The following is a 25696-nucleotide window of genomic DNA, read 5'->3' as shown; positions in this document are numbered from 1 at the left end:
CGGAGGTATTGTTGCGGTCCCCTAGACTATTGGTACTGGGGGACTTCAACGTCCATGCCGAGACTGCTTTATCTGGGGCAGCTCAGGACTTCATGGTTTCCATGACAACCATGGGGCTGTCTCAATTTGTTACTGGCCCAACACATGTGTCGGGACACACCCTTGATTTGATCTTCGTCACTGGACATCGAGATGGTGATCTGGAGGTTGGAGATTTTTCATCTACACCCTTGTCATGGACAGATCACCGCTTGCTGAGGTTTAGGCTCACAGCGACCCTTTCCCTCTGCAAGGGCGGGGGACCTATTAAATGGGTCCGCCCCCGGAGACTAATGGATCCTGAAGGTTTCCAAAGGGCTCTGGGGGTTTTTCCGACTGAGAAGACTAGCGCTCCTGTCGAAGCCCTGGTTGAATTGTGGAATATGGAGATGACCCGGGCGGTTGACATGATCGCTCCCATGCACCCCCTCCTATGTAGAGCTCATACAGCTCCATGGTATACCTCGGAGCCGAGAGCGATGAAGCAAGAGAGGAGGAGGCTTGAGTGCAGATGGAGGCGAACTCCCGATGAATGCAATTATGCCTTGGTGAGTGCCTGTTCTAAGCAGTATATAGTGGCGGTGAGGGCAGCAAAAAAGAGATATTTTGCTGATATTATTAAGTCATCACTCTCCCGCCCAGTGGAGCTCTTTAAAATTGTACGAGGGCTTTTACATTCTGGCCCTCGAGATAGTATAGATTCATCTGTAGCCCGCTGTGATGAGTTTGCTGGGCACTTCCAAGATAAGATCGCATGCATTCGCCGGGACTTAGACTCCAATATTATAGCAGTTGGACCTAATGAAGCATCCAGATCACGGTCTTGTCCTTACTTATTGGATGAGTTTCAGTTTGTGCAGCTCGAGGATGTTGACAAGATCCTTGGACTGGTGCGGGCGACCACGTCAGTACTGGATCCTTGCCCCTCTTGGCTGGTGAAAGCTAGCAGGATCGGAACCGCCGGCTGGGCCAAGGAGGTAATAAATGCCTCTCTAAGAGAGGGAGTGGTTCCTGACTGACTAAAAGAGGCGGTGGTGAGACCACTCCTGAAGAAACCCTCCTTGGACCCAGATAATTTGAACAACTATAGACCTGTGGCGAATGTTCCGTTCCTGGGCAAGGTCCTGGAACGGGTGGTTCCTGGCCAGCTCCAGAGGCTCTTGGATGACACTGATTATCTTGATCCATTTCAATCCGGTTTTAGGCCCGGTTTTGGCACTGAAACAGCCTTGGTCGCCCTGTATGATGACCTTTGTCGGGAGAGGGACAGGGGGAGTGTGACTCTGTTGATTCTCCTTGATCTCTCAGCGGCTTTTGATACCATCGACCATGATATCCTTCTGGGAAGACTCACGGAGTTGGGAGTTGGGGGTACTGCTTGGCAGTGGCTCCGCTCCTACTTGGTGGGTCGTCGCCAGAAGGTAGTGCTTGGGGAACATTGCTCAACACCCTGGACTCTCCATTGTGGAGTCCCGCAGGGATCGGTACTGTCCCCCATGCTTTTTAACATCTACATGAAGCCGCTGGGTGCGGTCATCAGGAGTTTTGGGGTGCGTTGTCATCAGTACGCTGATGACACGCAACTCTGCTTCTCCTTTTCATCCTCTTCAGGTGAGGCTGTTAATGTGCTAAACCGTTGCCTGGCCGCGATAATGGACTGGATGGGAGCGAACAAACTGAAGCTCAATCCAGACAAGACCGAGACGCTGTTGGTGAGTGCCTTCACTGCCCAGATGGTGGATGTTCATCCTGTTCTTGATGGGGTTACACTCCCCTTGAAGGAACAGGTTCGTAGCTTGGGAGTTCTTTTCGATCCTTCCTTGTCTCTTGAGGCCCAGGTGGCCTCAGTGGCACGGAATGCTTTTTACCATCTTCGATTGGTAGCCCAGCTACGTCCCTATCTGGACAGTGACGACCTCACCTCAGTTGTTCATGCTCTGGTAACTTCTAGATTGGACTACTGCAATGCATCTATGTTGGGCTGCCCTTGAAGACAGTTCGGAAACTTCAGTTAGTCCAGAATGCAGCGGCCAGATTATTGACGCGGACCAAAAGGTCCGCCCATATAACACCTGTTCCAGCCCGTCTGCACTGGCTTCCTATTTGTTTCCGGGCTAAATTCAAAGTGCTGGTTTTGACCTATAAAGCCCTACACGGCATGGGACCGCAATATCTGGTGGAACGCCTCTCCCAATACGAACCTACCCGTACACTGCCCTCAACATCTAAGGCCCTCCTCCGAGTACCATCCCATCGAGAAGCTCGGAGGGTAATGACTAGAACTAGGGCCTTTTCAGTGGTGGCCCCCGAACTGTGGAATAGCCTCTCTGATGAGGTGCGCCTGGCGCCGACGCTGCTATCTTTTCGGCGCCAGGTGAAAACTTTTTTATACTCCCAGGCATTTTAAACTGTATCTTATGTGTATTTTATAGTGTATTTTAATAGTATTGCATTATTGTTGTATTTTGGTTCCTTGCTTGTTTGTTTGTTTGTTTTTATTCTGTTATATCTATTGTATTTATATATTGTGCTTGTTTTATTTCTGATGTACACCGCCCAGAGAGCCTTTTTGGCTTAGGGCGGTATATAAATTAAATTAAATAAATAAATAATAAATAAATAAACCTTAAACAAAACTATGCAGGTAAGAAGCCAGCAGGCGTGTGGGGGTTTTCCAGTGTTTTGCACCGCCTGCAGCATGTACAACTATCTGCCTGTTGGACAGAAGTCGTGGGTGTGCTCTCGGTGCAATGAGCTCCTGGCTCTCCGGGAACGACTTCATTTCCTTGAGGCCAAGGTGGCGGACCTGGAAAAGCTGAGAGAGACAGAGAGGTGTGTGGAGGAGGCCTTCAGGGACGTTATAGCTGTGTCCCACTACAGCGATGATAGCTCTCCTGCTATCATGGAGAACGATGGTCTCGGGGAAAGAGAGAATACAGCTGAGGAAGAGGGAAACGATCTCTTAGAAGGGACCCATTCCTTGGGGGATGAGCAGCTATCCTCTCGTGCCGAGGATATCTCTCCAGGGGGTGGAGGGATCCTTGTAGTGGGTGATTCGATCATTAGGAACATAGACAGTGGGGTGTGTGATGGGCGTGTAGACCGCAAGATGTTTTGCCTGCCTGGTGCGAAGGTTGCGGATATCGCCTGTCGTTTAGATAGTTTGGTAGACAGTGCTGGGGAGGAGTCAGTGGTCGTGGTGCACATTGGCACCAACGACATGGGGAAATGCAGCCGTGAGGTCCTGGAAGCAAAATTTAGGTTGCTAGGTAGGATGCTGAAAGCCAGGACCTCGAAGGTGGCTTTCTCTGAAATGCTACCGGTTCCACACGCAGGACCAGCCAGACAGGCACAGCTTTGCAGTCTCAATGCGTGGATGAGACGATGGTGTCGGGTGGAAGGGTTCGGATTTGTTAGGCACTGGGGAACATTTTGGGACAAGCCGGGCCTGTACAAAAGGGATGGGCTCCACTTGAACCAGAATGGAACCAGACTGCTGGCACTTAAAATTAAAAAGGTAGCAGAGCAGCTTTTAAACTGACTGAGGGGGGAAAGCCGACAGGAGCTGAGGAAGGTCTGGTTCGGAATAAACCTCCCCCCTGGGATAAAAACCAAAGAAATGATGAAATTTTAAAAAGGGTAGGCCTAGAAGTAGGCATTGTGAGAGCAGGGGCACAGGATATAAATTCAGAAGAGCAAAATTACCACAGGCCAAACCACAAGTGCCAAAGACACTTGAAGAGAGACACTGCTTACAAGCGCCTGTACGCTAATGCTAGGAGCCTCCGAACCAAGATGGGAGAACTGGAGTGCTTGGTCTTAGAGGAGAGCATTGATATAGTGAGCATAACGGAGACCTGGTGGAATGGAGAAAACCAGTGGGATACGGTTATCCCTGGATATAAACTATATCAGAAGGACAGGGCAGGATGTATTGGTGGCAGAGTCGCTCTATACGTGAAAGAAGGCACTGAATCCAGCAAGCTCGAAACCCCAAAAGAGGCAGACTCCTCCACAGAATCGTTGTGGGTGGTAATACCATGCCCCAGGAGGGACTTAATACTGGGAACGATCTATCATCCCCCTGATCAAAATGCTCAGGGAGACCTGGAGATGAGATATGAAATTGAGGAAGCATCCAAACTAGGAAATGTGGTAGTAATGGGTGACTTCAACTACCCGGACATAGACTGGCCGTATATGTGTTCCAGTCATGACAAAGAAGCAAAGTTTCTAGATATTCTAAATGACTATTCCCTAGACCAGTTGGTCATGGAACCGACCAGAGGGACGGCAACCCTGGACTTAATCCTCAGTGGGGATCAGGACCTGGTGCCAGATGTAAGTGTTGTTGAACCGATTGGGAGCAGTGACCACAGTGCTATTAAATTAAACATACATGTAAATGGCCAATTGCCAAGAAAATCCAACACGGTCACATTTGACTTCAAAAGAGGAAACTTCACAAAAATGAGGGGATTGGTAAAAAGAAAGCTGAAAAACAAAGTCCAGAGGGTCACATCACTCGAAAATGCTTGGAAGTTGTTTAAAAACACTATATTAGAAGCTCTACTGGAGTGCATACCGCAGATCAGAAAAGGTACCACCAGGGCCAAGAAGATGCCAGCATGGTTAACGAGCAAAGTCAAGGAAGCTCTTAGAGGCAAAAAGTCTTCCTTCAGAAACTGGAAGTCTTGTCCAAATGAAGAAAATAAAAAGGAACACAAACTCTGGCAAAAGAAATGCAAGAAGACAATAAGGGATGCTAAAAAAGAATTTGAGGAGCACATTGCTAAGAACATAAAAACCAACAACAAAAAATTCTATAAATACATTCAAAGCAGGAGACCATCTAGGGAGACAATTGGACCCTTGGATGATAAGGGAGTCAAAGGTGTACTAAAGAACGATAAGGAGATTGCAGAGAAGCTAAATGAATTCTTTGCATCTGTCTTCACAGTGGAAGATATAGGGCAGATCCCTGAACCTGAACTAACATTTGCAGGAAGGCATTCTGAGGAACTGAGACAAATAGTGGTAACGAGAGAGGAAGTTCTAGGCTTAATGGACAATATAAAAACTGACAAATCACCGGGCCCGGATGGCATCCACCCGAGAGTTCTCAAAGAACTCAAAGGTGAAATTGCTGATCTGCTAACTAAAATATGTAACTTGTCCCTTGGGTCCTCCTCCGTGCCTGATTACTGGAAAGTGGCAAATGTAACGCCAATCTTCAAAAAGGGATCCAGAGGGGATCCTGGAAATCACAGGCCAGTTAGCTTAACTTCTGTCCCTGGAAAACTGGTAGAAAGTATTATTAAAGCTAGATTAACTAAGCACATAGAAGAACAAGCCTTGCTGAAGCAGAGCCAGCATGGCTTCTGCAAGGGAAAGTCCTGTCTCAGTAACCTATTAGAATTCTTTGAGAGTGTCAACAAGCATATAGATAGAGGTGATCCAGTGGACATAGTGTACTTAGACTTTCAAAAAGCGTTTGACAAGGTACCTCACCAAAGACTTCTGAGGAAGCTTAGCAGTCATGGAATAAGAGGAGAGGTCCTCTTGTGGATAAGGAATTGGTTAAGAAGCAGAAAGCAGAGAGTAGGAATAAACGGACAGTTCTCCCAATGGAGGGCTGTAGAAAGTGGAGTCCCTCAAGGATCGGTATTGGGACCTGTACTTTTCAACTTGTTCATTAATGACCTAGAATTAGGAGTGAGCAGTGAAGTGGCCAAGTTTGCTGACGACACTAAATTGTTCAGGGTTGTTAAAACAAAAAGGGATTGCGAAGAACTCCAAAAAGACCTCTCCAAACTGTGTGAATGGGCGGAAAAATGGCAAATGCAATTCAATATAAACAAGTGTAAAATTATGCATATTGGAGCAAAAAATCTTAATTTCATATATACACTCATGGGGTCTGAACCGGCGGTGACTGACCAGGAGAGAGACTTTGGGGTTGTAGTGGACAGCACGATGAAAATGTCGACCCAGTGTGCGGCACTTGTGAAAAAGGCAAATTCCATGCTAGCGATAATTAGGAAAGGTATTGAAAATAAAACAGCCGATATCATAATGCCGTTGTATAAATCTATGGTGCGGCCGCATTTGGAATACTGTGTACAGTTCTGGTCGTCTCATCTCAAAAAGGATATTACAGAGTTGGAAAAGGTTCAGAAGAGGGCAACCAGAATGATCAAGGGGATGGAGCGACTCCCTTACGAGGAAAGGTTGCAGCATTTGGGGCTTTTTAGTTTAGAGAAAAGGCGGGTCAGAGGAGACATGATAGAAGTGTATAAAATTATGCATGGCATTGAGAAAGTGGATAGAGAAAAGTTCTTCTCCCTCTCTCATAATACTAGAACTCGTGGACATTCAAAGAAGCTGAATGTGGGAAGATTCAGGACAGACAAAAGGAAGTACTTCTTTACTCAGCGCATAGTTAAACTATGGAATTTGCTCCCACAAGATGCAGTAATGGCCACCAGCTTGGATGGCTTTAAAAGAAGATTAGACAAATTCATGGAGGACAGGGCTATCAATGGCTACTAGCCGTGATGGCTGTGCTCTGCCACACTAGTCAGAGGCAGCATGATTCTGAAAACCAGTTGCCGGAAGCCTCAGGAGGGGAGAGTGTTCTTGCACTCGGGTCCTGCTTGCGGGCTTCCCCAAGGCACCTGGTTGGCCACTGTGAGAACAGGATGCTGGACTAGATGGGCCACTGGCCTGATCCAGCAGGCTCTTCTTATGTTCTTATGTTCTTATTTCATGGTGGTGAAAACCTAAGCAAACTGTTCTAAAAACATATCTCTAAACTGGGTGAATGAGTAACAAAATGGCAAAGAAGGTTCAATGATGAGTGTAAAGTGATAAACCTTGATACAAAAAAAATAAATCCTAACTTCATACATTCATTAACAGGAACTGAACTGGCAGTGATTGACCAGGAAAAAGATCTTGGAGTCATGGTGGATAACTCAACAAAACATCCACTCAGTGGGTGGCAGTGATGAAAAAGCCAAATTCCATGTTATGAATCATTAAGGAAAACGACAGTATTATTGTAATTTTGTTGTTATGTGCCTTCAAGTTGATTACGACTTATGGCGACCCTATGAATCAGCGACCTCCAAGAGCATCTGTCGTGAACCGCCCTGTTCAGATCTTGTAAGTTCAGATCTGTGGCTTCCTTGATGGAATCAATCCATCTCTTGTTTGGCCTTCCTCTTTTTCTACTCCCTTCTGTTTTTCCCAGCATTATTATCTTTTCTAATGAAACATGTCTTCTCATGGTGTGTCCAAAGTATGATATATCTTCATACAATTCTATGTTGCTGCCCCTTTGGAATACTGTGTAGAGTTCTGCTTGTCCTAATTTGAAAAAGGATACTGCAGAGCTGGATACAGAAAAGGATAACCAAAATGTTTAGCAGACCAGAACACATTCTCTATGAGGAAGGGTAAAGTATCTAAGGCTTTTTAGTTTATCTTTTTTCAAAGGGGGTCATAACAGAAGCTTGTAGAGTGATACATGGTGAGGAGAAAGTACAGGTTTTCCTGCCTCTCTCATAACCTAAAAACTCAGGGTCATTCAATGAAAATTACTGCCTAGAATGTGCTGGACAAAGACATAGGGATGTATCCAATGCTAGTCGTATTCAGAATAGATCCACTGAAGTTAATGGACCTGATCAATTTAGATTCATTAATTTCAACAGGTCTACCATAAGTAGGAGTAGCACTTGATACAACCCATAATTTATAAGATTCACTGTCACACAATGTGTGGCAATGGCCAACAGCTTGTTGGCTTTAAAGGAGAAATGCATGGAAGATGGGTGTATCAGTGGGTATTAGTTATGTCAACTGTATGGAACACCCATTTTCTAATTCACTATATGCCACTAAATGCCAGGTGCTGGTGACCAATGACAAGATGTTTCCATAGCCTGACTGTGAGCTTCCTACAGAATACTAAAATTAAAAGGGACTTTTGGTCTGATCCAGCAGGGCTCTTCTGTTCCTAAACATTTATATGCCTTTCCAGATCGGTTTCGGTTAAGCAATCTCAGTAGCAGCCGCACAATTTTAGAATTTGCTTTTCCTGAAGACTCTGCCATATCTTCCAGAAGTGGTACGTGACATTTTTTATTCAAGGCAGCTTCTGATTAGATTAATTAAACATACTGTTACCCAACCTTTCCTTAGTATGAAGTAGGCTATAACTCTAATTAATTAATAAATGCATAATCCCTTCTTAAGCTTCTCCCCATAAAGGAGTGATTACTTGCCCCTCCTGCAAGACTACCTTTATTGTAACAAGGCTCTTCCTCCACTCTCTGCCTTTAAAGTGAATGTGCGACTGTTGCAGGTTCAGGGCTCCTAGCTCCTCTGCTAAAGGGTAAGTTCCTCCAGTATCCTACCAAACACAAGACCTGTGTCATATAAATAGTGATGACCATTCAAAATAAATGGACCACTTTGGAGCAATTGGGTCTGACTGACAAGAGTCCAGTGTGTTTTATGGAGACATTAATGTAGAATCACAGAGACATACAAAGGATCTAGGACGGTGTTACACAATGAGGAAAATGCCTTTAAGGTAAGGGGTGCTAGGTACTCACAAAACTTACAGCAACTCCATAGTTCAGGTGGTAGAATCAAGAGTTCAGGACACATTCATTTACTGTGTCACCTAATATCCAATATATCAATGTCCCCACCCCAGCACCTTTCAGTTGTTCAGTAGCCAATGGTGGAAACTACATCATTTTAATTATCTGGCCTGCAAAGCATAGTAGTTGAAAGGTACTGAGTGTTGAGAATAATATTTTTAGTTTTAAGCTTCTGTCTCCATAGTCAGATATATGTTTTGCTTTTCATCACCTAATTATTAAACAGGGCAAATTTTTATCTTATGAAATCAAAACCCAGAAACATCCATTTGTTATAGATGACAAAATCTTGACTAGAAAAGCTGTTGTTTATAGATTTTAGGCAACTATAGCTAACTTAATTACATTGAGATTTCATACTATTCTGACAACAGGATGAGCCAGATGTCCAGAAAAGTAATTATTAGAGCCCCTGCTTCAACAAATTCAGCTTATGAGAGAAACTGGTATTGTTTGTCTTCTTAAAAAATATAACCTTACTTTGCCTAATGAGAATCCTTTATCCAATAAAAATAAAGTGACATGAAGACTAGAAAGAAGACTTCTTATACATTCATGTTAAATTAGAAAAAAAATTACCCCACTGTTTAGCTGAAAAAGCTCCCAGCGGAGCTTACAAGCATGAGCACTTAACGACAGTCCTGCTCAGGCTTACAATTTAAAAGACATAATACACATGGAAAAAAAGATGAGGAGGGAGGTCCTGCTTATTCAAGTCCTCTTTATTAGCTTTAATTCAATTGTGCCCTTCCATTTGTAGAGACTTTGATCCAGCAGACACCTCCACTAACAGAAAACGAGGAGAGGAGATTGTCATTTCACCTTTCTTTCTGCAGACCCTTTCATCCCCTGGAAATCTGCTCCAGAGGGTACAGGGACCTCCAGAATTGTGCAGAAGGTGGTGTTAGGTGGACACTGGCAAAAATCAGCATTTTTCTCTTCCAAACACCAAATGAAAACTTAGGATCCAAGTCACTGTGTTTATATTCAAAAATTCAGACGTTTGCTTGGAAATTTATTACTGTATTCGTGGGCAACTTCTCAAGGCTAAAAGTGTTTACAAAGTAGCTTACAATATAGCCAAAATGGTAGAGTTAAAAATAGTTGAAATTCCTTTAAATATTTTAAGCTATGACAACTTAAAAGCATATACTTCCTTTATATTACTTACAGCACAATTGTACACAGGTCTACTCACAAGGAGTCAAATAGGGCTTGCTCCCAGTTAACTGAATACAGGATTGCAGCCTTATGTTTTAAGGGGCAAGGCACTGTTACCATACTAATTTTAGCACGCTAAAAGAACTGTGTACATAAATATGTGCCTCCTAGGGATAGTAATCAGAAAAAAACTATGATTTTACATTGGCAAGTAGTGTATCCACTCTGTCCAAGTTGATCGTCTGTTCATTCATTATGTTACTAATTATCATACTAATATGATGCCGGCCCAGTCTACCTAAAGGGATGCCTTCATTATCACCAGGGGTGCCGTTTAACAAGATCGACCATGAAAGGCCTACTCCATATCCCTCCAGTTAAAGCAGCTAGACTGGTGAGGACTAGGGCGAGAGCCTTCTCAGTTGCGGCCCCCACTTTATGGAATTTTTTACCAACTGACGTTCGCCAGGCCCCCTCCTTGATGTGTTTTCGCCAGGCCTTGAAGACCTGGCTCTTCAATCAGGCTGTTGAGGTGGGTTAGGTTCCACAGGTTTTGCAGTTATTAGTTGTGGTTTTAATTTCTGTGTATATGTTTTTATATTGAGTGTATCATATATTTTACTGTACGTCGCCCAGAGCGGCAGGACAACCTGCCAGATGGGCGTCTAATAAATCCAATAAATAAATCAATAAGCAAATTTTATAAAACTACATTTCTAAAAATGGAAAATTTTCCACAGAAAAATAAAGTAGTATAAGATTTTCCATCCCACATCACTACTGGAGAGTCAGACAAGCTTCAGAAATTGTTAACCCCTCATCTCATTTGTTCCTTTGAATGCTTAGTAAAATATATCGCATCTTGCCCCACCATCTTCTATAATTATTTGTATAAACTTCACATCACATGGAAACAGCAGCTGAAAGAGGGGTTAGTTTTCAGGGGTGTTTATTGGATGTATGACTGTCAGTTTGAGAGCTTGTACTATTTTTCTGCAAATCTTTCAAACAATACAGAAATCAAATATGCCAGAGCTTAATGACTACTTCATAATGGCATGCAAGAGATGAAAGGCTGTCATTATACTGACCCCAGAATATAGCTTTATTGAAGTAAACTCTTTCAAATGAAAAATACAAGGATCTAATTAAAGCTTCAGAGCTTTTCTGATACAATAAATGGAAAAATGTTTTTTTAGCCTGCATAGAAAGCATAGTTAGATCACCCAAAATAACATTGGTAAACAAGATGCAAACAGAAAGGTAGATGCAGAACCTGCTGGTAAATCTACTACAGATCAACATCTTCACTCAAAGCTTGGCTAGTTAATTCAGTAATCCACACATGCATACAGTAACTGGAGAAACTGAACAACCATGAACGGTCAGATTTGCTAAATTAGTAACTCATTTGTATCTGAACATTTCCTTCTACCACTACAGCTATATCATCTCAAGGCTTTCAATATTTGTCTTTAAAAGGAAGTTCTGTACAGTCCGGCCCTGCTTTACAGCACTTCGCTAATACAGCGGTCTCAATTAGACACAATTAGACTAAAGCCCCACTCATACGGCGCTTGTTTCGCTTTTACGGCGGTTTTGGGGCATCACGCGCCATTCTATTCAATGGGTTCTGCTTTACAGCAGGGGTCCGGAACGTAACCCGCCGTATGAGTGGGGCCCTACTGTACAGGAGATATTGAAGCATATATAGAAACAATAGGCTATTGCTAGAATCCCAACAACATGGCCTGAACAATGAGTTTGGTTTCTTATGATATGATTGCCAATAACACTGTTTCTGAATTTAGTGTTTGCGTTATCCAGCCCTTTCTGTGTACACAACTAAGAAGTAAACCACACTTTTGCCTTCTGTCATACCTGTTCATTACAACACAACAACATTCTCTTTTGGAAGTAATAACAAACAACATAATTGTAACATCATGCATCTCACCTGAAAATTAAGTCCTGAGATGAGATACTCAGTGTCAAAACAAACTATTCACTATACTACTCTGGCTCCAGGATCATCTATAGATAAGGGCAAAGAACACCATTCATTTTTCCTCACCTCCTCACAGATGGGAGTCTCAGCCGTGTGTAGTTACAGCCAAACAAGTTTAATAAAGGAAGATAATGCTTAAAATGTTCTTATACCACCCTTCATTAAAAATGTCAGAACAATTTACAATGCACAATAAAAACAGTCTATTAAAATCCAATAAATACAGTGAAACCAGTAACAATCACTGCAGCTGGACAATTCTTAATGGAATGATCAGCAAAATTCTGGGTGAACAAATACTTTTTCAGGAGGAACAGAAAACCCAGCAGATTTGGCACCTGCCTTATCTCAGAGGGGATATTATTTCACAAGCTAGGTGTCACAACAGAAAGGCCTTTTCACAGTTGCCACCAGATGGATCTCCACAGACTGCAGCACAACCAGATGGGCCTCATCCTGACATCTCAACAACCAGACAGGTCTATTGGGCAAAGGAATTCTTTCAGATAACCAAGTCAATTAGAGCTTTGTAAGTCAGCAACAAAACTTTAAACCTAGCCCAATACCTAACTGAGAGCCAGGACTGCTCTGAGGTAATAGGCAACTTTATCGATCTGATCCAAAAGACAGATTAATATCTGTCAATGTTAACTCCAACTGGAGAGATCCAAATCACTCAGGGAGAAAGAGAGCCAGATCTTAGCAAGTCGATGGCAGGATGCTGGAAATTAACCTGTGTAAAAGACACACTTTTTTAAAGTGTTCTCTCCCGAGAATTATGAGGCTATTACCATTCCAAGGCTAACAATTATGAAGATTTATAGGGATAACATACATTTTCGTCCTCTTCTGGGAACAATGTTTGAGTATCCATGCCAGTGGCTCCTCATTGAGGTTCTTCATGTTCCCTCCCTTTTGGATAACATAACAGCAAGTGCCTGGCAGAGGTGCAGGCCTGTGGCACAAGCCGCAGGGCTATAGAACTCAGGGGCTCTTGCCTGTGGCTCTTAGCCTATGAAACCAAGTTTATGCCAGCTGTCTGAGACTTGGGAATACGTTGCCTGCTGGAGATTGACTGCTGCTGCCCTACTTCCCCCACCCCTATGGAAAACTGAAGGCTTACACTAATGAGAAGTTTACTCCTCCTGGAGCTACACTGGAATTGTACCAAGACTGGTATTCATTGTGGGTGCTGATGAAAATTTAATGATCAAGAACAGTTACTTCTGAACTGGTTTGGAAAATCAAACACACTCATTCCCACTCCCATGTTTGTTTAACACTGGATTCTGAAGCCTGAAAAGGACTTAACCTTTGTAATTTAGATATGCTTAATTCTCCTTACGTTTATGCATGTAAAAAAGCATTGAGCTTTAAAATGTCCATGTGCCAACATGCGTCTAATGTCTACTTTCAAGACCCACCCACAAAAAATTAGATGAAATTTATTTATGCTATAAAGGATTTGACCATAACTATGTGAAGTGGATTTTCAGACACAGAGAAAGAACTGCCTACAAACTTTCCTTACTAGCCTTACAGTGCAACCTTAACAATGTCTACTCAGAAATCCTACTGAATTCAATGGGGCTTACTGCCAGGCAAGTAAGGTTAGGATTGCAGCCTTATTTTATGTACCCTTTAAAGTGACGAGGCAAGAACCTTAATGGGGAACACAAAGAACAGCAGCACTTCTGAACCTCTTTGCAAACTACTTAGGGCCAAACTAGATACAGTATTAGTAATTAGTCCAGCCAGATTGGAACTCTTTGCCCCCCACCGCAATCCCAAGCAGAATTCCCCTCCACAACTGATACACAGTAAGAGAAAAGCTCCCATGTTTTAAAAAGCATGCATGCCAGTGCTAGCCACATAACTAGCATCAAGTCTAGTCTGGCCTGTCCAGTCACGTAGCAAGGCAACAATGTTTACAATACAAACACTGAAGTCTTTGTTTAATGGAGCAGTCAAGTAATAGTTCAGGCATGCCCACTTTCTGCTTTATGTGTAACACCTCCCACTTCCCCAACAGTTAGGTAACCTTTTACATCAAATGCCAGGCGCTCTGTCTTAAAGAGAAGGATACAAGAGACAGGCTGTAATTCTGATAATAGGTAAGTCATTTAAATCTTGATGCAGTCAGATAGACTTCTTTTTTTAACAACCATTCTTAAGATCATGTGGTAAGATTAATAGAAAATGAGCCACCTAGTGCAGGGATACTGAAACCAATAGTCTTCAAGGATTTCAGACCAGATTTTAACTCCAACTCTTTCTGCTCCTGCTCTCTTCTTACAGGAAAAGAGAGGGAGGGAACAATACAGTAACAGTATGATGATCTCCACGACGCTCTGCTTAGGTCCTAAAAAGCTGAAGATTCAAACCACGCTGTACCAGACTCAAAACCAGAAGATAGTCTAGCAAAATCAAAGTAAAACCAAGAGGTGAACTTTGGAGAGAGGAAGGAGAGAAAGAACTGCACGAACATAATTACCAGCAAGGAAAAAACAACAGTGAAGCGATTCTCAGTTCTCTTTTGACCTCTGAAGCAAATTATTGCCACGTACCTGAGTGGAAGGAATTAAGAGGATTGGGAAATGCGCTTGCTTTAAGTAACAGATAAGCAACGCGCGGAGCGTTATTCTCTCCGCCACACGCGCGCACACACACACTTCTAATATCTGTTGGCGTCCCCGCCCAATAAAGTCCAATTCAACGGTGCTTTTCCACAGCACTTCCCCACCTCATCATTACCCTCAATAACTCTGCTGTCCCTTCCCAACATGATGAATATAGAGCCCGTTTCCACGCTCTAAAGCGCTGTCCTCACATTTTCTCCCCCGACCGCCGGGAATTTGGGGTCCGTTTCCTCCCTCCTCCCCCCCCCCGACTGAATCACTGACCGAGAAGCCGAAATCATTACCAGGGGCTGCCCGCCGCATGAGGGTAAAAGGAACCGGTGGCCCTTTTGAAGGCGGGATGTTGGCTATGACGGCGACGGACGAGGAGAAGGCGAAAGAGACCGGTCGCTGCCCGCGTGACTTTGGGTCACCGTGACCGGGACAACGAGGAGAGGCTCCGAGCTGCCAAAAGAAAAGCACGCCCGCCGGCCTGCGTCGAGAAGGAAGAAGCGCGAGAAGCCAGCCGTCCACACACCCACCCCGCCGGCTCTATTTACTCACCGTCCTCCAGCCACGCGCTCTACCCGGCGCCTTGCCTAGCTACACACGCACTCTCTACAACAGCCGCCAACCACGCCGGCGAGACCCGGATGCATATCAAAATAAATCAGAATAAAACCGCCGCCGGAAGTGAAACGAGATGGGAGGGAGAACAAGGGCATTCACTGTAACGCGCCGCCTCAACTTCCGGTTTTGAGACCCCTGCGTTCATATCCGAACGTGGACGTCGCTTCACGTGGAAGAGCGTGTGTTTTTAAAATGTTTTTAACCATTTAAAAGCTCAAGCGTGTCTGTGTTCAGGTCAGCGAACCAAAAGACTTCTCCAAACGACTGACTGATTTGGGCTAGGAGAAGATGGAACGAGGCAATTTGCTGTAACATTGATTGATTGATTGATTGCACTTGTATACCGCCCCATAGCCGAAGCTCTCTGGGCGGTTTACAGCAATTAAAACATTAAAACAAATACACAATTTAAAAACATATTTTAAAAACAATTTAAAACACAAGTTTAAAATTCAAAACAATATAAAAACAATTTTAAAACACATGCTAAAATGCCTGGGAGAAGAGGAAAGTCTTGACCTGGCGCCGAAAAGGTAAGTGTTGGCGCCAGGCACACCTCATCAGGCAGATCATTCCATAATTTGGGGGCCACCACTGAGAAGGCCCTCTCCCTTGTTGCCACACTCCAAGCTTCCCTTGGAATAGGCACCCGGAGGAGAGCCTTTCATCTTGAACATAGTGTACGGGTGGGTTTGTGTTGGGAGAGGCGTTCCATCAGGTATTGTGGTCCCAAGCTGTATAAGGCTTTATAGGTCAAAACCAGCACCTTGAATCGAGCTCAGAAACATACAGGCAGCCAATGCAAGCGGGCCAGAATCGGTTTTATATGTTTGGACAGTCTGGTACCTGTTACCAATCTGGCTGCTGCATTTTGCACAAGCTGCACTTTCCGAACCATCTTCAAAGGCAGCCCCACGTAGAATGCATTGCAGTAATCTAATTTAGAGGTTACGAGAGCATGGACAACTGAATCCAGGTTATCCCTGTCCAGATAGGGACGTAGTTGGGCCACCAACCGAAGTTGGTAGAAGGCACTCCGTGCCACCGAGGCTACCTGAGCCTCAAGTGACAGAGATGGTTCTAGGAGAACCCCCAAGCTACGAACCTGCTCCGTCAGGGGGAGTGCAACCCCATCCAGAACAGGTTGGACATCCACCATCTGGTCAGAAGAACTACCCATTAACAGCATCTCAGTCTTGTCTGGATTGAGCCTCAGTTTATTAGCCCTCATCCAGTCCATTGTCGCAGCCAGGCACCAGTTCAGCACATTGACAGCCTCACCTGAAGAAGATGAAAGGAGAAATAGAGCTGCGTGTCATCAGCATACTGGTGGCAACGCACTCCAAAGCTCCAGATGACCGCACCCAACAGTTTCATGTAGATGTTGAACAGCATGGGGGACAGAACTGACCCCTGCAGAACCCCATACTGGAGAGTCCAGGGTGTCAAGCAATGTTCCCCAAGCTCCACCTTCTGGAGGCGACCTGCCAAGTAGGAGTGGAACCACCGCAGTGCAGTACCTCCCACTCCCAACTCAGCTAGTCTCCCCAGAAGGATACCATGGTCGATGGTATCGAAAGCCACTGAGAGATCAAGGAGAATCAACAGAGTCACACTCCCCCTGTCTCTCTCCTGACAAAGGTCATCATACAGGGCAACCAAGGCTGTTTCCGTGCCAAAACCAGACCTGAAACCCGACTGAAATGGATCCAGATAATCGGTCTCATCCAAGAGTGTCTGGAGGTGGCCTGCAACCACTCGTTCCAGGACCTTGCCCAGGAATGGAACATTTGCTACCGGCCTATAGTTATTAAGATTTTCTGGGTCCAGGGAGGGCCTCTTCAGGAGTGGTCTCACTACCGCCTCTTTCAGGCAGCCAGGGACCACCCCCTCTATGAGGGAGGCATTAATCACTTCCCTGGCCCAGCTGGCTGTTCCATCCCTGCTAGCTTTTATTAGCCAAGAAGGGCAAGGATCCAGCACAGAAGTGGTTGCATGAATCTGTCCAAGCACCTTGTCAACGTCCTCAAGCTGCACCAACTGAAACTCATCCAAGAAATCGGGACAAGGCTGTGGTCTGGATACCTCACTTGATTCACCTGCTATAACACTGGAGTCTAAGTCCTGGCGGATGTTTAGACATTTGTTTAGATAATTTATATAGCGCTCTTTGCAACAGGGAAATAGATGAAAAAATACATAAAACACCACAGTCCTTAAAAACATACTGTAGCGAATCACTAAAGATTTAGATAATCTAGATAACTGTAGAAGTAGGGTTGATTCAAAACATTCCCACTCTTCAATATAGTGGAATTCAATGCTCAGCTGCCATAAGCCTGTCTCACTTCAGATACCACTACTTCCTCTGAAATATATTGATAAGAAAAAGAACCTGCAACAAGCATAGGATCCCAAGCGTGGGTGCCAATGGGGGGCATTTCTCTACCCATTTGCAAAGCCAGGAGAATACTGGAAACTCCCTCATTGAAGGCTAGTCTCAAACCATCAAGGAGATTCTCCCTCATAGTTTCATAAAACTCACTATGGCTGTTGAGGCTTCCACTTCCAAAAGCCAGAGCCTGTAGGAATAGCACCTAGTGTCCCATGGTGGGGATATAACAACCTACCCCACATTGTGAGGGTGCACCAGGCAATGAATTCATCCAGAGCAGAGAATAGATTCTGTCACATATAAGAATAAGGCCAAGTTATGCATGCACAGTTGTCATTTACTCTCACCCGCTCCAGCTTTGAGGGGAACTTAATTTAGGAAGAGATACACACCTGCATATCTCAGTGAACCCCCACATATGGTAAAGCCTCCATTTTGTTGGTGTGCAGCCCCATTCTGCTTCCAAAGTAATCAGCACAAGACCACCTGCATTTCCTAAATGGAACAAGTGGGGCCAGCAACAAAATCTTGCTGCTGATTCCCAGGTGAGGTGTGCCCACTCTATTTTGCCTGAGCATAATTTCAACACACACTTCAAATCAAGGATGGAGAACCTTTTTCACCCTCAAGGACCATATTCCTATCTGTGCACTTTACCAGGGCCTCATGCCAGTGGTGGACAAGGCCCTATGGAAAAACAGTCATGATAAGAGGCAAAAGTGGGCAAAGCAATGAATATGAATTTTACCTTGGCATAATAGGCTAGTTTCTATGCACACTCACATACCTCTTGTCTTCCATCCAGGCAACCAAGAGGAATCATCAGAGTTCAAGGACATATTTCAACCAGGCAAAAACTCAAAAGAGGGAGTGAAACCATGCCAGTGAGAGACCTGGGAAAAGAAAAAAGTCCTGAGGGCCATATGGAGAGGCCTGAAGGGCTGCATTCAGCCCCTGGAGCTGAGCTTTTCCACCCGTGCTTTAAACCCATCTCCTACTGAGCTCCTTCAGAGTTTTCTCCCTGCATGTACATTGTTCTCTAGGCTCAAGAGTGCCTTCTCAGTTTCAGCACAAACACTCATTTAAACCCTCTTCATATATTTTTCATCAGATTTCTGGCTCCAAGCTTCCATCTTACCCCTTCATTTTGATCTAATCCTGTTTTCCCACTTGCTCCCTGAACCTCATCTCCAAACTTCCCCCTCTGTGTGTGCACAGTGTATATACACCTCCACAAGAGGACTGTTGTGCTCTTCCTTTCCAAATCCCTAAAGCCTGGAGAGGACGGATGTATCCACACCAGGGAAATCGGCATTGGGAGAACAACAACATCCCTCACTGTGAGAACATGCTGTACTGGCATGGATAGTTTTAGGGAAGGGAAAATTATCCTTCTGTGCCCTCCAAAGCACAATGAATAGATACTGGTTACAAATACAATATTAGGAAAGCTTGGCAAAAAAACCCACATACACAGGGAAACCAAAGGGCAGGAAGCCACCGTTTCAAAGATTTTAGCTTTGTATACTGAAAGGAAAATACATTTGCTAAAATAATCACTCAGCAACAGAAAAAATTATGATACAAATTATCCTAATTTACATAGGAAAATGGTACCATTCAAATTTTTCAAGAAAACCCACTGCAAAAAAGTTGATAAACTGTTTATAAATTACAGAAATTCACTCGAGATTATGTCTAGTCAACAGTTTTTAATGTGCCAGCTATTACAATTAAAAATGAACACCCTTTAAGAAAAGAATTAAAAAGTTATATGCACAAGGTATTAGCTCAGAAACAAGTTTTACACTGACCCAACTTTAAATGTATTTTTATTGTTAAAAGTAAAATACAAAAACATTTTATACAAAGAGACATAGGGACACTTTACAAGGAAACCATTTATAGCTAAGTTACCCAGATCATAATAGTACTGGACAGTCCAATGGAAGTGATGAGACATTCTTTTAAGAGAAAAGTATACAATCCTAAATTCACAAGTGAAAAGTTAAATGTACTTGTGATCTTCATACATATATAGCACAAGAAATTCACTTGCATCACTCGTCTTCCTTCTGTTACTATATGATCACAGAAGTCACTGCAGCCAAGATATGCAAATTAAAAGTTCCCCTAATATTGCACCAAAAATGCAGATACAGGGACAACTCTTGCATTTACAAAAAGCTGTCCCAACTTGATGTGAGCATCTGGCCTTAAACTGCTGTAGTCTCACTGGCTTCCTTTGAGACTACAACTGCCCAAGCAGCAAGCTCATCCTCACTGGCCTGTGCTACAAATGTGGGATATGAGCAAAGAATCCTGAAGAGTCATGACATAGTAGAAAACAAATCCCAAGTTTGGATGGTTGGGCTACTGCACTCCATTTGCAGTCCAACTGGCAGAGAACTCTTTGAACAGTTGCCTCAAGCCAACACCAAAAATCACACCAGAAATGCCAGGAGGGTGGGGAGATAAGGAAATTTTGCTGTGATCAGGTACCTGAATATATATCGTCCCTACAAGTTTTTATGCACAGTTCAGGAAACATGGGGCATAAATGGAAAAATTACAGTGTCAGAACTGACTTATTTACCTCTAGGCAGAAGCTTATTAATTTGCCCTTTTTATTTTGAACTACAATTGGAAAACCATGACCTACGTAAGAGTGCAATTTATAATTTAATTCATCAAGTTTTTAGGTTTGCAAGCATGCCTAGTACAAATTCTTCACATTTCTTCAAATATTTATGAGCCCCTACACATATAAAATTTTGTGTCACCTACTTATTTTATAATTCCATCACAATCAGTTCTGTTAGATGTATTTGCAGATAAACGTATAACCGATCATTACAGGTGGATCTGTTTTCTTAGCAGTTCTACCTGTAAACACTAAATACAGGGCTATTACCTTGTACTCTGGGTATATAACTCCTTTGTAATAGTGCCTCACTAAAGTGCCATTTAACACAGGAGGAAAAGCCGCTCCCCCATACAGTTGCAGCTGTGCTATAGACTTAGTCAAATAGGCATTTCTCAAGACATTTTACTTTTTTTTAGTAATCATTAGAACCACAAACTACTTAGGCACAAGTACCTAGACTTAAAATAGCTTAGTCCCATTGAGTTCAATGGTCCTAAGTAATCTTAACCGTAAGTATCCTGGCTTTAAAAAAATAGGAATAAAATTAACAAGATGAACTAAAACACAAGGAGAACAATTAAAACAGGTAAATACAAAATATTCATGGCCTGTGGAGTCTCCACCTATAAATACTCTGGCTTGCTTAACTGGTGGAATGGGCTGTAAAACCAGCAAGTGAGGTTCAACACTGATTTTTGTTTTATCCACTAATGTTTATCAGGTGAAATAGGAAAAACTGCATACCCCAAGATTTTCATCTCTTCATTTATATTCTATAACTTAGACAGGACATTTGGTATTTACTGTGAGCCTCTCAATATAATATATTCAGTTCACCGCCACCACCAACCAATTTATTGAGAGCATTGAAGCACATCACATACCATGTGCCTTTTTAATCTCTTTTGAAACCAGCAATGGAAACAGCTGCAATATCCACACTGGACATCTCACTGCTCCTGCGTTTACTTGATCAGCTCCTGCTTTTTGCTTTTACTGGAAATCATTTGTAATTCAAACTGGAAAACAGAACCAGTACGTATCAGCCACATTCAATTTTCATGTTTCAAAGAATGCTCTTTGTACATTTATACAGGACCGATCAAGACATACTGTATGCTATAACTATGGATAAAAATCAATATACTATTCAAGTTGCATTGAAAATGACTGCATCCCAAATGTTCTGTCATCCTCAGCACTGTTTCTTGGTTCCAGGGACTGAAGACTTCATTCCACCAAAAGCTGTACACTATCAGTCTGTTTCTGCGGCTGCTGCTGGTGGTCATATTTCCTTGCTAGAAAAATAAATACATTTAAACATATTAGGCTGCAATCCTAAACATATTACTAGAAAGCAAGCCACATTGAACACAATGGAGTTTACTTCCAAGTAAAGATACAGAGGATTGTTAAATTCCTGCTGTCTACTCTAAGAGTCCACATGCATGCACGCAAAAACAACATGTAATTACTTCAAGCCCATTTTTTATCTGTTAGTTAACAAACTGAAATACACATTTAGCAATATCCAGTACACGCATTTTAGGATCACAATTTGCCTTGTGCCACAAGTGCTAAATGCCCACATTTAAGAATGATAAAAGTTATTAATTCATCATTTAATGATTTAAAGTAATAGAAGCAAATAGATATAAATACACCTTGAACAATGACAGGGGAGTTAGAAGTTGCAAAGTCACGCCCACAGGCTGCTATCCAAGCTTGAAACTAGTGCTATACATTGGATACATGCATTATTTTTAGTGTATTTGCTTGAAGGGAGACGTGAGAAATGTAATGGAAACTGCTAGTAAGAAAAAAACCACTTACATAAAGAGAAGCCCATCACAATCCTGCAACCTAGATTCTGTAAACTGTCTTTGCATGCCTAGAGTAAAAATGGGCAATTTGACCAAAAGGCCAAAAGTACCTCTCACAGCTCTCTATCACAGGGAAACTTAGGCACTGGCAACTTCCCATTTCGTTTTTTTGACCTAGAACAAACCCTCTTGCACTTCAGTCTGGCAGATGTTCCTTTTATTTTCATCATACTGAATGGAGAACCTCCTCTGGAGAGCACCCAGCTCACTCTTTCAAGGGATGCATGCTGTAATCCTATACCAACAGCAAACTAATTATCCAAGTGCCAATATTTATGTAACCAAAATGGCACCATCCACACATAACTGAAAGGTATCAGCAGGCTTAGAGTTTGCAGAAGTACAAAAAAACTTTTTAAAATTAGGGGACAAAACAATCACCCCCTCCCCCCAAAAAAGCCCAAAGAAGCTACTACAGAACACTGAGCATCTGTTGGAAGGAAACCAATGGAAAACATGAAGGTGGGGGAAGTATCCTGGAAGACAGCATGGCCAGCTGGAACTCTGAACAGCAGACTGCAACACTTAGTTGCAGGTCCCACTTGTGCATCCCATCTGTTCCTGATCTAACATCCAGCGGATGTTGGCTGAACATTCATTTCCCAGGACATCAGGATCAAAAGAACACTACTCCATTCTCATGAATAGTAGAGTAGGAACAGAAACAATATGTGAAAGATAAGCTGTGAGCACTATTAGAGCAGTTTTCCTGATGGGTATGAGATGTAGGAACAAACTCAGAGCCTAGTGCTAATCCAAGCAAAGTTAGGTGTCAAGATTCACCAGCTCAGTTAACCAACAGCAAACTCTGGAACATCTAATGGGATCTGTCACATAACTGACGCATTGTGCTGTCTTCCGTATATTGACATTCCTCCTGCATCGCTGTATAAATGCAGGAAGACAGCTATACTCTCTTAAGCTTAAAAACATTTGGAATATACCAAACATGATAATTTTATGGGCAAACCAAGTTATACATGCATTAATACACCTTATGTGCCTAAAGTGACTTTTGATCTATGGAAATGTAAATGTACTGCCTTCAAGTAGATCCCGACTTATGGCAACCCTATGAATAGAGTTTTCATGGTAAGCGGTATGCAGAGGGAGTTTACCATTGCCTTCTTCTGAGGCTGAGAGGCAGTGACTGGCCAAGGGTCACCCAGTGAGCTTCATGGCTGTGTGGGGATTTGAACCCTGGCCTCCCAGGTCGTACTCCAACACCTTAACTTTAGACACTGCCATTATCAAGATTCTAATTTGAATCTCCTTTTGACATACAGTAGGGCCCCGCTTATACGGCGGGTTCCGTTCTGGACCCCCGCCGTAAAGCGGAAAACGCCATAAAGCGGAATCCCATTGACTTTAATGGGCCACGTCGCACGAAAATTATGCGAAAACGGCTCAAAACAGAGGGGAAAACCTTAAAATTTGAAAATGAAAGGCACCGCATCAGCAGAACGCCTTAAAGCGGAACGCCATAAAGCGGGGCCCTACTGTACATTCAGTAATAACTGCAATAAAAAAACTGAATATGTATCTTGCCCAGACTTTTAAGATAACCAAGAGAACAAACATATACCTACCAATAGAGTACATCTCCAACTGCTGTCGTAGACGAATTTTTTTCACACTATCATAAAAGTTTGGCTCAGATGGTACTTCTACATTTGGAGGTAGTGTAAAAATCCTCATGATCTTTCTTTTATTTCTGAAATCCGAAAGGACAAGTAACATGTAAATAATAAAGTGACATATAACAAATGTCTCCTCTAAGTGGAAAATTTAGCCACCAATGAATGGGGGCCCACTGTGCAGAACAATGGAATTTGGACTTGATACCGATTTTTGTTAGAAGCAGCCAGGGAAAGGTTAAGCTCGATTGTTTAGGCAACATGTCTTATCACTACTGTAAGGTACAACTATAATCCCCTTCAGAAATTTGGTTCCATATGTTCACACTTGTTCTACCCACAGATCTTCATGCATTGAGTGCAAGGTCTAAAGTGAGATGCTACACACCTCCAGCTGAATTCATGTAAGTTTCTCCGTGTAGTTGGGAGCCCTACATGATCAAAACTTTCAACTGCATGCAGAAGCAGGGAGACCAGTGTCTGGAGGGATCTTGTAGTAAGCAATATAGGTGCAACTATAGCCAAGCCATGAATGTGAAGGCTCTCCTTCCTTGACTGGCACTACAAATACCGATTACTACTTCTCAAAAAAAAATCCTGCGTCTGTTTTCTGATGCTTTCATCACCAAGAACTAATGTCCCATAGTAGATAAGAAATTGAGCTTGTAAGCCAGGAGGTCCTCAATTCAAATTTCACCTCTGCAGTGAACTCATTAAATGGCCTTAGGTAAGGTACTCTCTGCCTCAGTTCCACCTCTCTCTCCCTCTCCCTCCTGATAAGCAAATAATAATTTCACCTACCTTATAGGGCTGTAAAAGGACTATAGCAAAATAATGTATGTGAAGCATTTGCTCTAAAAGCATTATATAAATGCTGTGGGACAACATAAAGTCCTGCGAAGCATCAGCATTCAGGCATGGTAATGCAAACCTTATAATAAGCTTGGATAATAAACTCCACAGAGCAGTGACTTTCCTTTTTTGCTTACACTCCTCTGCACAACACTGTTACTGTATACAGTGACGATGCAGTAACAACCACCATGTCAAGTCTTGCCATACAAACAGGAACTTTCTTAACAAGGGTGGATGCTCCTGAGAAGTAGAAGGTTGGTGTATCAGATGCTGACTCCACACGTGGAAAAAACTGCAACTACGAATAAGAAAACGGATGATGCTGATAATAGTCCAGGTGGAGACCACTGAATCCCTAGTCTAAATCTCACTTCAGCCATAAATCCAGCCAGTGGGCCTTAGGCAAACTATTCTCTCAGCCTCCAAACCTGCAACATGGGGATAACAATACTATCTACCTCACAGGAGTGTTGTAATTATTATGTGCGCCGTAATGCACATGAAGCACTCTGAACAGTCTATATTAGTACACAGATGCAAAACATTGCTATTGGGGTGCCCACCTGCGCGCGTACACCAAGAGGGCCAGGCTAGCCAGCACCGCCAGCAGGTAAACATTAGTGGCTTCATTCCAAGCCTCGTGCACCGAGTAATCCATTGGAGCTACACCGCCCCCGCCACTTTCCCCCAGCACACCGGCACCAGCCATGGTTAACCACTGACAGATGCACGCAGACCAGGAAGGGAAAAAGAGAAGCTTTCGATGGGCAGATATCACATCCGGGGGAAAGGTCTAACAACAAAATGTAAGCAACCGTTGAATCTTAATGTATAGACTCACACACTGTTCTTAGCTTCCGAGTTGACTTTGGATCGGGGGAAGGGGAGAAGGAAAAAAAAGGAAAGGAAAGCCTCCGCTCGTCTGCAATCTACAGCCCCCGGTTCACGTTGGGCAGTCAACGTCCCAGGAGGCTCCGAAAGGGCAGAAGAAGTAGCCAATTTGGCGCTGTCAATCTCCGCTTCTTCCAATCTCCAGGCACTGGGGAGGGGCCACAGAATTACTCGGGAGGACTCCTCTGCAAATGGAAGTCTGCGCTGTGAGGGAGAGGGGGCAGGATCGGGTCTTGCAGGCTCCCTTTCCAGTCCTC

At 43.4% G+C, this 25696-nt stretch overlaps 2 protein-coding genes across 8 annotated transcripts in view; both read right to left on the bottom strand.

The window, feature by feature from the left end:
• The window catches only part of SLC20A2 (solute carrier family 20 member 2), a 109795-nt gene extending 94522 nt beyond the window's left edge, over positions 1-15273 (bottom strand). For 4 of the 7 annotated variants that reach the window (XM_061590994.1, XM_061591000.1, XM_061590996.1 and 1 more), the window contains exon 1: positions 15066-15273. The gene's annotated coding sequence lies outside the window, so the exon portion shown is untranslated. Of the gene's footprint in view, positions 1-14786; positions 15040-15065 lie in introns of those variants that run through there. The other 3 variants (XM_061590997.1, XM_061591003.1, XM_061591001.1) reach the window with 2 other exon arrangements.
• Positions 15274-19341: 4068 nt separating this feature from the next.
• Positions 19342-25362, bottom strand: SMIM19 (small integral membrane protein 19). Its single transcript, XM_061590223.1, has 3 exons — positions 25112-25362; positions 23646-23770; positions 19342-21471 (listed from the first exon to the last, which is right to left on the bottom strand). Exons 1-3 carry the CDS (start codon positions 25255-25257, stop codon positions 21404-21406), a joined length of 339 nt encoding a protein of 112 aa, XP_061446207.1. The 5' UTR covers positions 25258-25362; the 3' UTR covers positions 19342-21403.
• Between the last annotated feature and the right edge of the window lie 334 nt (positions 25363-25696).

Source organism: Rhineura floridana, chromosome 11 (genome assembly GCF_030035675.1).
Source record: "Rhineura floridana isolate rRhiFlo1 chromosome 11, rRhiFlo1.hap2, whole genome shotgun sequence".
Classification (NCBI taxonomy): Eukaryota; Metazoa; Chordata; class Lepidosauria; order Squamata; family Rhineuridae; genus Rhineura; species Rhineura floridana.
The sequence above is the reverse complement of the archived record's forward strand: the minus strand, read 5'-3'. Positions and strand labels throughout refer to the sequence as shown.